Here is a 16,566-nt window from a genome sequence, read left to right on the forward strand (position 1 = left end):
CAGGGCTCATTCTCTCCAATATTGAGAATAGGCATTTTATCACCTCATTGAAGGCCACTTAAAGCAAATATTTATTTTAGATTTTTGTACCACCTTTTTCCTAGGAACTAAATATGGCTTTTCATAGCACTGTTCTTTTCCCCCCTGCGAGGTGAGTTGGGTACAAGACAGCAACTGGCTGAAAATCAGCCACTGAGTTTCCATGGTGGAGGGTAGACTCAAAACCAGTTTCTCCGTTCTTAGTACTTTACCCACTATGTCACACCACAGCTATTTTGTTCAGATTATTAAGACTGATATATTACTGAAGAGAACAACTGGGTTTACAGCAGTACTCTGGGAGTTCTACCATAGATCATTGGAAAATGCTGAGCTGGTTTCTTTAGCTGTTTCTTCACTATTATAAAACCAAAAGGACATTATATCAGTGAAAGAAGAATGGGGCTTCAACTAACCTATGGCTCACAGCAGTGGTTGGTTTCAATTTTTTTTAAGAACCTCTTCTGTAAGTGTGGCCTGCTTTGTGGGAGTGGCTTGTCAGCCATGTGTCTGGGTGGGAGTGGCTTGCCAGTCATGTGACCGAGTGGGAGTGGCTTGGCAGTCATGTGACTGGGTGGGCATGACCAACTTGTAAAATGTGGTGAAACTCACTTAACAACGCTCTTGCTTAGCAACCAAAATGTTGGCTCAGAAACTCTGGCATTTGAAGCATGCAAGCCTTAAAGCTGTCAAGTTACAAGACCCTTGCACCCCTAATCCTTTAGAAAAAAAACCCAGGGGTGTTCAAACTTGTCAGCTTTAAGACTTGTGGACTTCAACTCCCAGAATTCCTCCTCTCACTCTTCATCTTGATGATGTGCGGACGGGCGGGAGGAGGGAGCTGGAACTAGTTCTAAACAGCACTGTAGATTTGTGGAACTTCTTCTATAGAAGAGGCTAGAACTGGCAGGAACCCACCCCTGGCTCACAGCTTCTTTGTCACGATGGGTTGCTAACTGATTGAGATGGATATTCTGGAATTAGTTAGGAAGAGACAAATTCCCCTTCTCAGCCCTTGTTGCACTAAGCACAGTTACACGTATGTGTTCTTCGGAAATCTTTGGTTTGAGACCATGTATTGATCAAATACATCAAATCTCATTTAGCAACAATTCATAGTTATGATGGTACTGTAAAAGTAGCTTTGTGACATTTACAGGTTTGTAAAGCAAAGGAAAGCTGAATTAAGATTTTAAGCACAGTTGTGGGTTCACTTAGCAAACACTTCACATAATACTGAGTTGTGGGTCCCAAATGAGATCACTGAATGAGGACTATTTGTAATGCTAAAGGTGCAGTAATTATCCTAGATTACCACAGGAACCCTTCTTTTCCAATATTTGGAAGATCCCTTGTCAGCTTTAGATCAAGAAATACCATCACAATTATAAGTAGCTTATGTACCTACATTCCTTCATATATTTTTTTTTTCAATAAATATGGCACAAATTCATTCTGATTTTCTGAAACTGAAACTCACAATATTCCAGAGGACTCCTAGCCTCATTGTCAGCCTCTTTGCCCATTGAATGTCATGAAAGAAAAAGGGAAAAAGAGGCAATGAAAACGTAGCTGACTTCTAAACCAAGCTTAACAGTTGCATTTACTGAGCTGGAAATGGCCAAACCCATCCAGGTGGTCGTGGGGGTAACATGGCCAGGTGGTTGGAAGGCACGTAGCCCTTCTGTCCATTCACTTCCACTAAGAACCATTCGTTGCTTCCCTTTTTATCATGGGGTTCCAGCACAGTCACTGATTGGCCTGCTTGCAGACTGACTTCCTGGTTGCTCCTGGCTGTGAAGGGATAAGCAGCACTTACCTAAGAAAAACACAGAAACACAGAAACAAAAACACAGTTTTAATACTGGATATGATATGATTTTGATCATTACATTACAGGATAAGATACCAAAAAATTAAAGAAACATGGACAGCTCAGTCCTATCCAGATAGCCAAAGCAACTTTTTGGGGGTGCCTTTCTGCAAACATCCTGAAGAAGTAGAAATGTATTCTGAAATTTATGACAAGTAGCCACGCCCAGAACAGGTATCTAAATTTGTGGCATTATACAGGACACAAATGAGCTACTAGTCCAAAGACACGAGAACATCTGATTGTCAATTGTCAGCCTGCAGAAAATGGTACGTTTGAAGCTGGTGAGACAGAAATCTCTCATTTTTAGAACCAGAAAAAACCATACTGTAAATAAGAGAGAAGAAGCAGAATCTTTCAAAGCCAAGAGAAAAATAGTGAAACAAAAAAGGGGAGAGAAAGAGCCAGAATTTAAACCTTGAGACTAACATATATAAAGAGCCTGGTTCCTCCAGAGCATTGTTAGATGAATTTTCTTGCCTGTATGGCTTCCTAATGTTCTTCAGAATGTGGGGAAGAGCCTTTTGTCTGTGTTACTCCTGACTGGTACTTTCCAGGCCTTATCCAGATTCCTTACGAATATATAATATCTCAGGGGGTGCCACAAAGAAGAGGGAGTCAAACTATTCTCCAAGGCAACTGAGGGCAGAACAAGAAGCAATGGGTGGAAACTAATCAAGGAGAGAAGCAACTTAGAACTAAGGAGAAATTTCCTGACAGTTAGAACAAGTAATCAGTGGAACAACTTGCCTCCAGAAGTTGTGAATGCTCCAACACTGGAAGTTTTTAAAAAGATGTTGGTTAGCCATTTGTCTAAAGTGGTGTAGGGTTTCCTGCCTGAGCAGGGGGTTGGGCTAGAAGACCTCCAAGGTCCCTTCCAACTCTGTTATTCTATTTTATTCTATTCTATTCTATTCTATTCTATGGCTTTATTGCTCTTCTAAAGAATATTTCACCTGCTGTTCTTGAAAAAAAGCCGTTGTGTGCTGCAGAGATTGATTTAAATGGGGAAGGAATGCCAGATACTACATATTATTCAGTGTTGCGGGTTCTGTCCCCATTGGGTGCCTTGCAGATTTTCTGTTACTTTTACCAGTAAGAGTTTCATGTTGATGCACCATTTACTATTATCATTTTGGGAAGTGGGTGAAAAACAATTTTGTTCACTCCATTTTGGATTCAGCAGCATTACGTGATAATATTATGTATGCCCAGACCAAGCTCCCTTGCATGCTTATATGGCTGCATACTAACACTATCTTAGTGCTGCCAATCACAAAATTAGACCTGGATTTCTTGCTCATGAATGGCCCCTATTGCTGCTCATTCTCCTGCTTCACCTCGTGCTCCTCTTCTGGGCCTCTTACCTTTTAAATGAGCTATTGTAACTATGGACCTAGTCCTTTCTCAGCCCCTGGACTGAAATTCAAAAGCAGTTCATCTGAGAGGTCCAGAGGACAGACATTCATAAAATGGGAGTGAGCTTCTCCCAATACAATAGGATTAACTTTTAGGAAAAGAACCTTATTGCATTCTGATTTGGTGGCACTGGGTGATGACTCATTACTGTTACAAAATTGTACAATAGTTTCCTTCACTGCTCAATGTTCCCAGAACCAGTCTCTTGAAGATGCAGTTCCTATAACAGTCTCTGCAATGCACTGCGATTATTTATGTTGTTGGGGGGAGTGCCAATTTGCCTACAACACTATATCCTTAACAGCACTAGCTGCCAGGATGACTACAATTGCTCTATACTCATATGGATGGACCAGTTACAGTGATGGCAAAAGTCCACTGTAGTGTGTTCACCATAGAGGTTGCTGGTATACTAGTTGCTGAGCTGCTCTGCAAGTTCTTGGATTTCATCTTGATGTCTTGTGGCAGTTGCTGGAATTCTCGAGCTTTTTATTCTTGGATGACTTTGACCTTCATATCTTGGGAGATGAGTCTTTGGTTTATTTGGGTGGGGTTTTTTTTTAAGCTTTATAATTAGTTTATCAAAATATAAATTCAAAAAAGTAAGGAAAAATTAGGAGGGGTGGGAGAACAATATGGTATAAAGAGGGAAAGGAAAAGAGAAAGGCACTGACTTCCGATTCTTTTTAGCACAGTGGAAGATAACAACATTAAACCACAACTTTTTACTTTTACACAACAGCATGCACAAGCCATTTCTATAACAATACACCATCTAATTAGAAAAAACGAAATCATTTCTCCCCCCCCCCCCACTGCAAGCATAAAATCTGGAAGCAATTTCAAAATAAAAACAAGATTAGATATATTCTCTTCTTGGGATAAAAGAATCAATTTGACTGTGTCTGTTTCTCTTTGCTATGGGAAATAATATATGCTCTTGTTAACTCATTAATCTTTATTGTAATTCATATTAAGAGAATTCTCTATATTATTTCAAAAAAAAATTAACCCTAAAGGGACAAAATTCAAATCCCACAAGGTATCCAGATGGCATTTAGGGGTAGTATTCAGTCAATTCTCTCCGGTTCGGGCAAACCGTTAGTGGCAGCTGTGGGAGGCTCCGCCCACCTACCCCAACATAATGCACAAGCACTGTGCATGCGCTCACATTTGCAAACTGGTAGGGAAGGTAAATGAATCCCACCGCTGGGTGTGCCCCACAATTTGGCAGACTGTTACATCTCAATCCTGCAGTCAATCCTTAGAACACAGAGGTGGCAAGAGATGAATGGGATTACTCCCTGGAGGCTTTCCCCCCATTATTGATTCAAGTTCCTTAGTTTACTAGAGAACTAATATAAGTGGAGTGATGGAAAAGAGATCTAAAGCAATAAAGGTATAAAACCAGAAGCAGATAACACCAAACATTAATGAAAGTTCATATTTCAGCCTACACAATAGTGATAAGAACTGCAATGTGGCAGTTCTCTCTGCACTTATTTCATCTTGTGCTAAAGATTCATGCTTGTGCTAAATTACAACCTTTTAGAGAAAGGTGAACAGGACAAAGTCACTGCACACATACTGGATGAATTTGGATATTTTTGGAAAACGATGTCACTTGATAGGGTTTTCTGTACTTTTAATGTTGCCAGTTGTGATTTGAATTCAGGCCACTGGTGGGTTTCTACCAAGCTGCTTTTTGCAATGCAGAAGTTCAACTTTTACTAAACTGCGCATAGTGCTCATAAAGTGAACCGATTGCTCAGCCGGTAGGAACTCACCCCTGAATCAGGCCCTTCTCTGCCCTTTCAAATAACTAGGCAGGACATGGATAGCTGGATCCAGGAAGTATTCCATGTTTCTCCAAGGAAGGAAGTAATGCCACCTTACTTTGAAAGCAGTTGACATTCCTGAGAATGGCTATGTTTAATTAATTTTGCCCGGGGTTCAAGGTCCCTGTTTTAAATAATATAGTTGAAAGATGGTGGGGAAATCAGAGGACCATCATACAAAAGATCTTAGAGGAAAGAAGCTTTCTAGATCTTTTCCAGTTCAGATTCTAGTTATGAAACAGAAATGGTGAAATATTAGTCATGGTGATGAATAGTTTTCATTCGGAATTCATGCAGACTAAACTTTTCAGGGCCCTATTAAAACTTTGACTTCCAGCTCCTACATAAGCAGCAAGTGAATGCCCAAGTCTATCTGATGCCTCTTATGATCTTATGTATTGTTAGAAATAATCATATAAACTAATCCTTCATATTGCTGCTACATCTTATCAATCTTTGTTTTGGTTTTCATTGCTCACTACATGTGCTGTATTTTTCAGAGTATAAGACACACCTTTTTCCCCCAAAAAAGAGGGTAAAAATCTGGGTGCGTCTTATACATTGAATACAGCATTTTTGGCCTCCTGAAACCCTGCCCCTTCACAAAAATGGACATGCGGAGGGTTTGGGAGACCTGCAAAGTTCTCCTGGAGGCTGGGGAAGACAAAAATGAGCGAAAAATGGATGGTTTTTTGCTCATTTTTGCCCCTCCCCCAGCCCCCAGGAGCACTCTACAAGCCTCCTAAAGGGTATGCATGCTCTTTTGGGGGGGCAAAAAATGGGCTTGTTTTCATGAAAAAAGGGCCATTTTGGCTCGTTTGTGCCCCCCCCCAACCCCAGGAGCACTTTGCAGGCCTCTTAAACTCTCTGCATTCCACGTTTTTCACAAAAAATGAGGCATGCAAGGGGTTTGGGAAGTCTGCAGAGTGCAAAAACGTTTTTTTAATTTTACCTCTTCAAAATCTTGATGCGTCTTATACTCTGGTGCATCTTATACTCCAAAAAATACGGTATATTTTTTAATTTGACCAACATCTTGCCAGTTCCCAAATCTGACCCACACTCATGTTTCACTTTATAAATGTCTCAAGGATGAGTCAGCATATCTGGGCTATTCCATATTTAAATCCATTGGAGATCCTATTTCTAACAAACTACCTGGGGATGGGGGTGGGGAATTACTTTAGAGGTATGCCCAATTTTGCATCCTGAAATGGCTCTGATAAAATATAAATCAGCATAACAGGATAGCAAATGCCATCATCTGCCAGTCTCCAGCCATAAATTCACTGCCTGTACACAATCGGTACTATTGTCCTTGAAAATCAAAGCAACAAGAAAGACTAAGAAAGGAGTGGCTGAAAAACTTGTACTTTACTCACCTGTAAAACTGGAGTGCTGAAGTATGCTGGGGGATTGGGAGTTTGGGGTAAGTTGTAAGGAGGAGGCATTTTCCCAGCAGTATTGCCCTGGGGCACCGTTGTTGTTCTGGGCTTTGAGCTGGGGGCGTAATGGTACCGTTGTAGCTTTCCAGGTGAAATGTAGCCCCTTGGACCTGCATAGTACATAAGACAGGTAGGGTCAGGCTGAAGGCTAGACTGCTGACAAGAAGTAGGATGTTCCCTTGTTGTTTATCAGCTAGTAGCAGATGGCTGTACTGCAATGCCAATGAAAGTGGCATGAACTTGACATAATTGGAAAATAATGGTGTAGAAATAACGATTGATATAAAAACGAATGGACAAAAAGCAGCAATTATTGTAGCAAAGAAGAGAGGATGTGTGGGATGTACTAATGAAAGGATGTGATTTTTACAAGAGTTTTTGGCAGGATGTAATCTGTCCTATTTTAAAATCAAGGCCAGGAGGAGATATTTTTGAATGCATTAAAATTTTACATTCATATAAAAATCCTAATGATACAGCGACAATGCCTAACCTTTTAACTATGGCTATAGAAGTAAGGTTTTTATTGATGTATTAATGTATGTGTTTTAAAATGTTTAATGTAATATCTATCGACTTATTTATCTCAAACTGTTTTATTTTATACTAACCCTTTTTATTGTACTGTATCTGTACTTTCTTATTTGTGTCTTTCAACTTAATAATAGCACTTAGCAATAATACTTAGACTTATATGCTGCTTCACAGTGCTTTACAGACCTCTCTAAGTGATTTACATAGTCAACATATTGCCCCCAACAATTTGGGTCCTCATTTTACCAACCTCTGAAGGATGGATGCCTGAACCAACCTTGAGCCGCTCAGAATCGAACTGCTGGCAGTTGGAAGAATTAATCTGCAGTACTGCATTCTAACCACTGTACACCGCAGATCTTGAACTATAATATTTTGATATTATGTTATGTTATGTTACGTTACGTTATGTTACATTATGATGTTATGCTATGCTATGCCATACCATGCTATATTATTATTACATTATATTATTATTATATTATATTGTTATTACATTATATTATTATTATTATGTTGTTGTTGTTGTTGTTATAGAAAGGGAATAAGATGAGTGGGAAAGATGACCAAAATTAGCACAAATATGATGAATGGAGACAAGAAGGGGAGATATAGAGCTATAGGGTTAGAATGAGTCCTGGAAAAAATTACACTGTTGGGAAAATATAGAGGAAGAGGTGTTTAATATAGGAAAAGAAAGGACAAGAAAAAGAAAGAGGAAAGGAACTGGTTGCAATATGAAGGCAGAGAGAGAGGTAGAAAAGTCAGTGTAAAAGAATGGTAGAGAAGAAAGAAAGGGCAATTTGGACTTTTGCTCCAACTTTAGGCAAAGTTCAACCATGGGACAGACAACCTTTAGTTCAGTTAGTGATCTTCTAGATGCTGAAAATATTTCTCTTCCTTCACCCGTCTCTGTAGCTACTCCCCAGCCCTGCAATTTGAACAAAAGCTGTCTCATTTTCTTCCTAACAGGACAATGGTACAATAGTTGAGGCATCTCTCCTGTTTTGTTTTGTTTTTTTTTGTTTTTTTTTTGTAATTACCTAATACATGCAAAATCTGGTAAGGGAACTTACAACAACTCTTGGGATACTTGAGTCCAGCTATCCTACCATCACTCTAGTTTTCCTCCTGACCTTTGATTTTCACTATTCAGAGAGCAAGCAACTCTCTCTTTCATTATAACCATTTAGCAAGTATTCAAAGATATATTTTCCCCCTATCACCTAGTTGCTCAGACAAATCAGCACACAGCCAGAACCTCAGCTACACAGGATGATACGAAACAGCCGACCAATCTACAAACATCAACTCCATCTACCAATCAGGATGCAACTACACAGCCAATCAACCTACTTACAGCAACAAAAGCAGCACTCCACCCCCCCCAAGATTTATAGAAAGATGGCAGCTCCGACCACACTTTACTCGCACAAGCACGAAGCCGAAAACACCAACCTGAAGATGGCGAGTGGGACCTCGCCGAAATGTTGTCAAGACAATCTCAATCTTACATGGGAAAAGACCCAAATACAACAAGACCAGCATACCTACACCCGTGAAAATCTACGAAAACTTATATATATATCTATATTATTATAGAGTGCTATTGCTCATGTAACATGTGATCTGATAGTCTGATTAGCTAATGTAGGAGGGGAAAAACGGAATTTGCAGTTCTTCCTTTGGCAAACTGCAAATTCCGTTTTTCCCCTCCTACATTAGCTAATCAGACTATCAGATCACATGTTACATGAGCAATAGCACTCTATAATAATCTTCCCCAAATTGCTGAACTCCAGATCTGATGGACTATAATTCCCCTGATAACCAGCCAGAGATTTGGGAGTTGTAATCCAACACATCTGGAGCTCACCAGATTAGGCTCAATGAAATCTTCTGTGGTTATGGTTTAAGCTTCTTATCTGATGCAGTAGGGATGTAAGAGATATCAGACGCAGATTCATTTTACATCAAAAGGCTGCACTTCATCAAAGACTGTTCTGCAGCCAGATCAATTCACTCACCCCTTCTTTTCCTGCTAAAAAAGTTCTAAATGCCAATGTGTATTTTGTAAAATAGTCCTTTTGGACCATTTGAATTTATAGGTGCATCTTTCCACAAGCCTCCATCGCTTAAGGACTCATTGCAATTAAAGCATGTATAATTCAAAAATATAAACCATATAAACCAGGTAGGTAGACCAGATTGTATACGAAACAGCATATATTGCAATACAGCTATACAACTCAGCCATCATGGGATTTTGATGCATAAGCCAAATACAAAAATATTTTGATTATAAGCAACTGCCTTCAGTTGAGTTCCACTTTTACTTATTTCAGGGTATACCCACATACAGTCATGTGAAGAAGAAAATACATCCCCTTTGTATTCTATGGTTTTACATATCAGGACATATTAAAAACCACTTGATCCTTAGCATTTTTTAAAAGTAGGCAAATCCAGATGAACAACAACACATGATGTATACCATGCCATCATTATATTTTACAAGCCCCGGAGGATTCCTGGTATTCAAATATTATACAGATCTGAACCTACTTAGCTTTTTGAGACAGATATTTCAAAGAACCATGGATTTTTTTAAAAAAAACGCAAGTACAAAGAAAAAAGAAAACATTGCTTTTCAAATTTCACAAAACAGAATAATGTGTGCCATTCATTCAGACTGGGTTTAGACTGATCAGACCATCCCAATGTACCACTTTTGGTAACAAGAAAATAGGTCCTTGGTGCTCCTTGATCTTGCTTATTTTCATGCAGAGTTGATGATGATTACCTACTTTGGGTAATGAAACATATTCAAGGAAACCACCAAGCTCAGCAGTGGTGGGTTCTGGATCCCAGTACGGTTGCAAAGGGGCCCGACGTCCACCACATGAACACGCGCAGCACGCATGCACAACCATGCATCCTTACTTCTTGCAACGCCTCCGTGATGCCCCAGCTGCTCGGCGGAGCGTTGCGCAGGCACTATGCGCTTCGTGCATGTGCGCGGAAGCACCAAAGAGCTCAGATACAGGTAAGGAGTTTGGGCAGGCGGGCAGGTGGGCCCTCTGGAGCACCATACTGGAATGGTACCTTGTGCTCCGGGCAGGCACCGGTATGCCCATACCAGGGAGTACCACCTGCAACCCACCACTGAAGCTCAGGGAACACCAAGGTTGCCTCATTTCAATCCCGAGCTACATACATTCTCCTTTATTGGTACAAAGAAAAGGGTTCTGGGTGGTTGCAACACTAACAATACCTCCTGAATCAACCAGCCATCGGTTTGTGTTGCCCTTGGAGTCCATGCCATGCAAAAAAGCCACTATCTGCCCTCTCTGCAGAGTCAAGTCCATGTCTTTGCAGCCACCGGTGTCGCTTGTCACCTGGTACAACTTATCTGGGCCATGTTTGTTCAGAAGCAAAAGGACCTTCTTCTCCTCTGCAGAGCTAAGAGGCTATTGAAAAGGTAGAAGGAGAAATGAGTCAGAAATATATCCCCTGTGGAAGAAATAGGCTGCTGTGTTTTATGCACTTATGCATGAATCATAATGAAACAAAGTGCTAATGCATCTAACCAAAAATATCCTAGAACAAGGTGTGATAAATGATAGTCAAAACGTATTTTGCACGCTAAGCTTCAGAAAACAGAGAAAAAACAGGAATTCTGCAAATGAAGCAGAGTAGGACTGCAAGAAATCGGGCACTGGGCAAAGGCGAGGGAATATTATTTCTATCTGCTTCTAATACTACCAGTTCTATTTCTTCTACAGGGCCAAGAGCAATACATTTGCTCGAGACAGCTGCTGCTGAATCTCAGTGCTACAGCCTTTCAAGCAATCATACTAAACTAAGGTCAACTTCTCTGAAAATTGTCAGTAGGCTAAAATAAAACATGCCTAAATTACATTTTAAAAAACGCAAAGCATAATAACTGTCTATTTGTTACCCTTCCATTGCTGGGGATGCAAATATCTAGAATCTATACGGATATTTTATGTGTACAATTCTCAAATTATAAAGTTTAAGCAATATGGCCAGTAATTTCTTTAATGGCAAGTCATTTAAATCTACTGCAGTACAAAATCAACTGACTAAGATTATCTGCTTTATCCTTCCTAATGCTTCTATTGGCCCTGAGATTGTTTTGGAATTACTAGTAACTAATTTTGTTTAGTCAGAAGTCATTACAAAACCATCCATTGGCCTACAATTTATACTAAAACCATCATCCGCTGCAGAAATCATTTCTATATACACTGCAGCATATATGGGTCAATGACTCAAAAAAAAGATCTTAAAAGGATTCGTACGCTTTTCTCCTAAAATGCATACAATGCACAAATAGGTTGTCTAGTAAAGATGTCTGAGTGCCTTAATGAAAAATGTGACAGCATAAACTAAGACTCATCTTGAGTTCTTCACAAAAGGGTAAAGCAAACTCTCCAAAGACGAGCAAGCCAGCCTTTGAATTATTCACTTCCCTCACACTTAAATTCCAAGTTTATACACAATCCAAGAGTCCAAATATCACAGAACATCACTGGATAAGACTTAGAAATCACCTGGAATTACCACCTGCTTCTTCCATCCCCATGCCAGATATTTATGAGTCAACTAGCCATCAGTCAACTGAGGAAATTGTGCACGAGTAAACACCCCCCCCCCTTTCTTGGTTTTCCAGTAGCATCATACCTGCACAGCGGGGTTTGGCAAAAGAGTATCAAACTTCTCCTGGAGAAAGTACAGCTGATCTTCTGCCTGTTTTAAAGTATCCATTACCATTTTCCAAAATTCAGTTGCAGAGAGATGTCTATGGGGCAGCTACAAGAGTAAGCCTAGAATTAGATGACTGAAAAAGAGTATGTGTAAAACAGTTGTAATTTTCTTAAACTTTGTAGTGGGTCCCCTGCTTTTTATACTCTCCATAACAGGCTGCACAGCAGCACAAAAATATTTTTAGGAATGGAGTGGGATTTCTGTGTCTACATGGAAATGCTACATTTCTTTTCTTCAAGGATATGCCTATTAGTTGCATGCAGGGAGAAGCAATCGAATAGAAATCTCTGCTTACCTGGAGAATCTCCCCTTCTGCCTCTTGGAGGACTTGCTTGGCCAGATCCCTCTGAAGAGTCACGAAAGAACACAGGATGCAGGTCAGCCACTTCAGGGCCACCTGGTTGAATGTAGGAAGCTCTGATACAAGCAAGGAGTTAATGCCAAGATAGGTATTCATGATAGCCTCCTCCTCATAGGTCACACTGCCCGTCTCATTCCTCTTCTCCTCATATTCCTCATAGTCAAGCAGCTTATCCGATCGCTTCTTGATCAGATTCTGGGGCCCCTTCAGAGTCTCTGACAAGTTGCACAGCGGCTTATATACCAGGTGCTCCAGCCTCTGCTTCTGTAAAGGAAGAGATGCAGACTTTGTCTCAAATCTTGACCTCCTTCTTTGCTCTGTTCCGACGTGGAAGATCAGAAGCCTTTGGGCTGAGAGTCTCTGGTCCTTCTCCTTGCTTATGTGCCTAATATTTAGAGAAATCTTAGATAATCTAAAACAATCTCAAAGAACTCGCTTTGAAATTTTGGAATATATATGACATTAGGTTCCATTTCTCAGAAATTGGCTCATTGGGTAAGATGAAGATTTTTTTTCCTTTGATAAATCATTGTATCTCACAATGATTTATCATCATTATTGTCTTTAGTTATGCCGAGACTACAACTCACAAAATCCCAGTTTGCCTTCAAATGTGAGAAAGCAAAGCTATAATCAATCCATCCGATCCTTCCCTCTTCCCAAATTTGCTAAACTAGAAATGAAATGATACTTACATAGACAGGAAAGATGGTGTTGTGAAGCTTTTTTGCAAGGGAACAATACGGTTGGGTAATGTATGTTTCTATATCCAATTCATCTTCATGTGGTTTGAAACTAAGAAACATCTAAAAGATAAAGAAGTTAATCTGATAACCTAAAAACATGATTTTATCGGGAACATATCCAGTGATTCACATGAAATCAGTCTCTAAAATGCCATTATTATTTATTGAAAAGCAGTATTTTTCAGGTTAAATATGCATGAGTTATGGAAATAATATTCAATTCGATTAAAGGGGAGGGATATATGGAAGAAAGGCTTGAAAACTAAGCTAAATTTTAATTTTAAAGAATTTTTATAAAATTTATACATGACACCAGATAACTTGTCCAAAATGTATAAAAGCACATTTCAAATATTTGTTGGAAATGTAATCAAATAGTGTACGTTTTTTCATCTTCGGTGGACCTGCAACAAAAATATTGGGATCAAATATGTATTTTGATGCAAATGGTTTTAAAAGTATACAACTGAGACTTTTCTTTTGGGCTTAATGGACAAACAAATGGAAACCTCTTCTGGAACGTTGTTTTTACATATGATAAAGAAAACGAGAACTTTATATGCTCAAAGTTGGAAAGGCTTACAAATACCTGCAATGGAAAAATGGATGATGAAGTTGGTAGACTTGATGGAGATGGCAAAACTGGCAGCCTCGGCTTAAAAAAAAAGACTAACAAATTTTATTTCTACTTGGAAACTAATTTGGATTTTTTGTGGGACAGAAATGAAAAACTGATTTGGAGATTTGTTGATTCAAATTTTGTGGAACCATCAAAATAATGCAGCAAATATTAATCTTAGAATAAGAATTTGATGCATGTTAAATATATATGTTTGTACCAAAGAAAGTCAAAATTCATTCTTTTTGTATTTTTTGATTTTTTTTTTCTTTTCTCTTGTCCCCTTTCTTTTCTGATTTTTTTTCAAATCTTTTTTCTGTTTGTTTATAGTTTACTTTGGTATTTAAAAATAAATAAATAAAGTTATATACTTTTTAACTGCATGAGTTATAGCACACTAAAATAGGCAAATGAAAAAAAAAGAATGCAGGAAAGAGATTGGAAAGAAGGAGAAAAGAAAGCTTTGGCTGGTTCCATAAAAGTTGGAAAGTGGTGAATTGTGATCACAGGTTAATATTTGCCACTATCCACCTTTTATTATAGAAATAATAAAGGCAGGACACCAATCAAATAAATAAACATAGAGTCCGGTTATGAATTTTTGAAGTATTTCTACTTCAAAATTGCAACTTACACGAAGAGTCAGTGAAAAAGCTGTACACAAAGATTATTAATTGGTGGTGGCAATTATGTTACAGATATTGCTGTGAAGTCTCATTCTGGGAGAGTCCTGGTCTCTGTGTACTGAGGTTGGAGTAAAAGTTTTGGTTTGGTATGACCATAAATTAATGCAAATGTTTCATGAGTCTCCTCCCAAACTTTGCCTTAGTGAATCATTTTACAAATTCATCAGCAGATTTACATAGAAGTTTCCATTGATCAGAGTCTACTTCCAATTAAATATTCATAAACATGGTAGTTTTCTGTTGAAGAATGTAGCTCTGTCTACAGAGAAGGCCTTGAGGAGGAGGTGGGAAATGGTTACTCAGCCTTGGAAAAGTAAAAAGCATAAGAATCTGAATGAGATAACCTCTCCCTTGACTTTATCCTTGAGAAAGGAGAAGGTTCTCTATAGGCTTTCAAGATTCTGTTAATAACATTGCAATAGCATAGCATTTACTTATATATCACTTCTTTACAGCCTTCTCTAAGGCATTTACAGAGTCAGCATATGGTCCTCATTTTACCGACCTCGGAAGGATGGAAGGCTGACTCAACCTTGAGCATGGTGAGACTCGAACTTCCAAATGGCAGGCAGGCGGCAGTCAGCAGAAGTAGCCTGCAGTACTACATTCTAACCACTGTGCCACCACGGCTCTTAATGAACCCTAACAAGGAATTCTAACAAGTAGAATTGCTAGAATTCCTGCAGTGTCAGTTTCTTGGCCTGACCTACCTTGAACAGCTAACATCTCTCCATCATCTCAAAAAAAAAATGAAAAAAGAAATTCACTTCAGATATCTTTTAAGCTCTACTTAAACTGTATGTTAAAAAAACAAAATGTAAGTCTTTAAAATGTGCCTCGTGGTTACACATTTTGAAGAAGGGTTGTCTAAGACGAATTTGCAATATTGTTGCATCAGCTTTGAAATCTCTTGTAGATTCCTGATGAGGAAATGCTCTCTATGGGAAAACTTTCTTACCAATTGAGTCTGACAACCTATTCTGAGGAGCAACTGATTTGATTTGATTTGGTTTGGTTTGGTTTGGTTTGGTTTGTATGCCGCCCTATTCCCGAGAGACTCAGGGCGGCTAACAATAAAAAGGGGAGGGGATACAAAAATAAAATAAAAAGAGCAATTTAAAATTCAACAACAGTCGTAACCTCGAATGGGGCTGGATAGTTCAACAGCCCCAGGCCTGCCGGAATAGCCAGGTCTTAGTTGCTTTGCAGCGTGACCCGACAAATGCGCGCATGACAAAAGCACGCCGACAAAACCATGGCGCTAAAACTGCAATGTCATCAACACGCCGACAACAGTGCGCCGACAACAGTGCGCCGACAACAGCGCGCCGACAGAAGCGCGATTTAAGTTAAGGTAAGGGTTAGGTTTAGGGTTAGGGTTAGGGTTACAGCGCGCTTCTGTCGGCGCGCTGTTGTCGGCGCGCTTCAGCGCTCATTCGTCGGCGCACTTTAGAACTCGCGGTTTTGTCACCGCGGTTTAGTCAGGCGTGCTTTTGTCGTTCGCCCTTTTGTGGGTGAACCGCTTTGCAGAAGGCCGGAAGGGTAGTAAGGGTCCGGATCTCAATGGGGAGATCATTCCAGAGGGCCAGAGAAGCCACAGAGAAGGCCCTCCCCTGAGGAGTTGCCAGCCGACATTGGGCGGCAGATGGAATTCGGAGGAGGCCTAGTCTATGGGATCTGATAGGTATTTGGGAGGTGACTGGCAGGAGGCGGTGTCTCAAGTACCCAGGTCCGATACCATGTAGGGCTTTAAAAGTAACAACTAGCACCTTGAAGCATGTCCGGAGACCAATGGACAGCCAGTGCAGCTCGCGGAGGATAGGTGTAACGTGGGTGTACTGAGGTGCACCCACGATCGCTCGCGCGGTTGCATTCTGGACAAGCTGAAGTCTTCAAACACTCTTCAAGGGCAGCCCCATGTAGAGCACGTTACAGTAGTCCAGTCTTAAGGTGACAAGGGCATGAGTGACTATCCGAAGGGCCTCCTGGTCCAGGTAGGGCCGCAATTGGTGCACCAGGCGAACCTGGGCAAAGGGGGACAGGACCGAACCCTGCGGCACCCCATAATTGAGGGGCCTAGGGGTTGATCACTGCCCTCCGACCAACACCGACTACAGCCTGTCTGAGAAGTAGGAGGAGAACCACCGAAGAACGGTGCCTCCCACTTCCACCTCCCGCAACCATCGCAAAAGGATATCATGGTTGATGGTATCGA

At 40.1% G+C, this 16,566-nt stretch overlaps 1 protein-coding gene across 3 annotated transcripts in view; it reads right to left on the minus strand.

Moving 5' to 3' along the window:
- Window positions 1-1,473: 1,473 nt before the first annotated feature.
- Window positions 1,474-16,566, minus strand: part of ARHGEF37 (Rho guanine nucleotide exchange factor 37) — a 47,186-nt gene continuing 32,093 nt past the window's right edge. For all 3 annotated transcript variants that reach the window (XM_032210234.1, XM_032210236.1, XM_032210237.1), the window contains 6 exons: window positions 12,996-13,106; window positions 12,235-12,564; window positions 11,856-11,984; window positions 10,423-10,618; window positions 6,552-6,724; window positions 1,474-1,858 (listed from right to left, as the gene is read on the minus strand). In XM_032210234.1, the coding sequence (XP_032066125.1) occupies window positions 1,643-1,858; window positions 6,552-6,724; window positions 10,423-10,618; window positions 11,856-11,984; window positions 12,235-12,564; window positions 12,996-13,106 (1,155 nt within the window). In that variant the 3' untranslated portion in view covers window positions 1,474-1,642. The remainder of the gene's footprint in view (window positions 1,859-6,551; window positions 6,725-10,422; window positions 10,619-11,855; window positions 11,985-12,234; window positions 12,565-12,995; window positions 13,107-16,566) is intronic.

Source organism: Thamnophis elegans, chromosome 2 (assembly GCF_009769535.1).
Source record: "Thamnophis elegans isolate rThaEle1 chromosome 2, rThaEle1.pri, whole genome shotgun sequence".
Taxonomy (NCBI): Eukaryota; Metazoa; Chordata; class Lepidosauria; order Squamata; family Colubridae; genus Thamnophis; species Thamnophis elegans.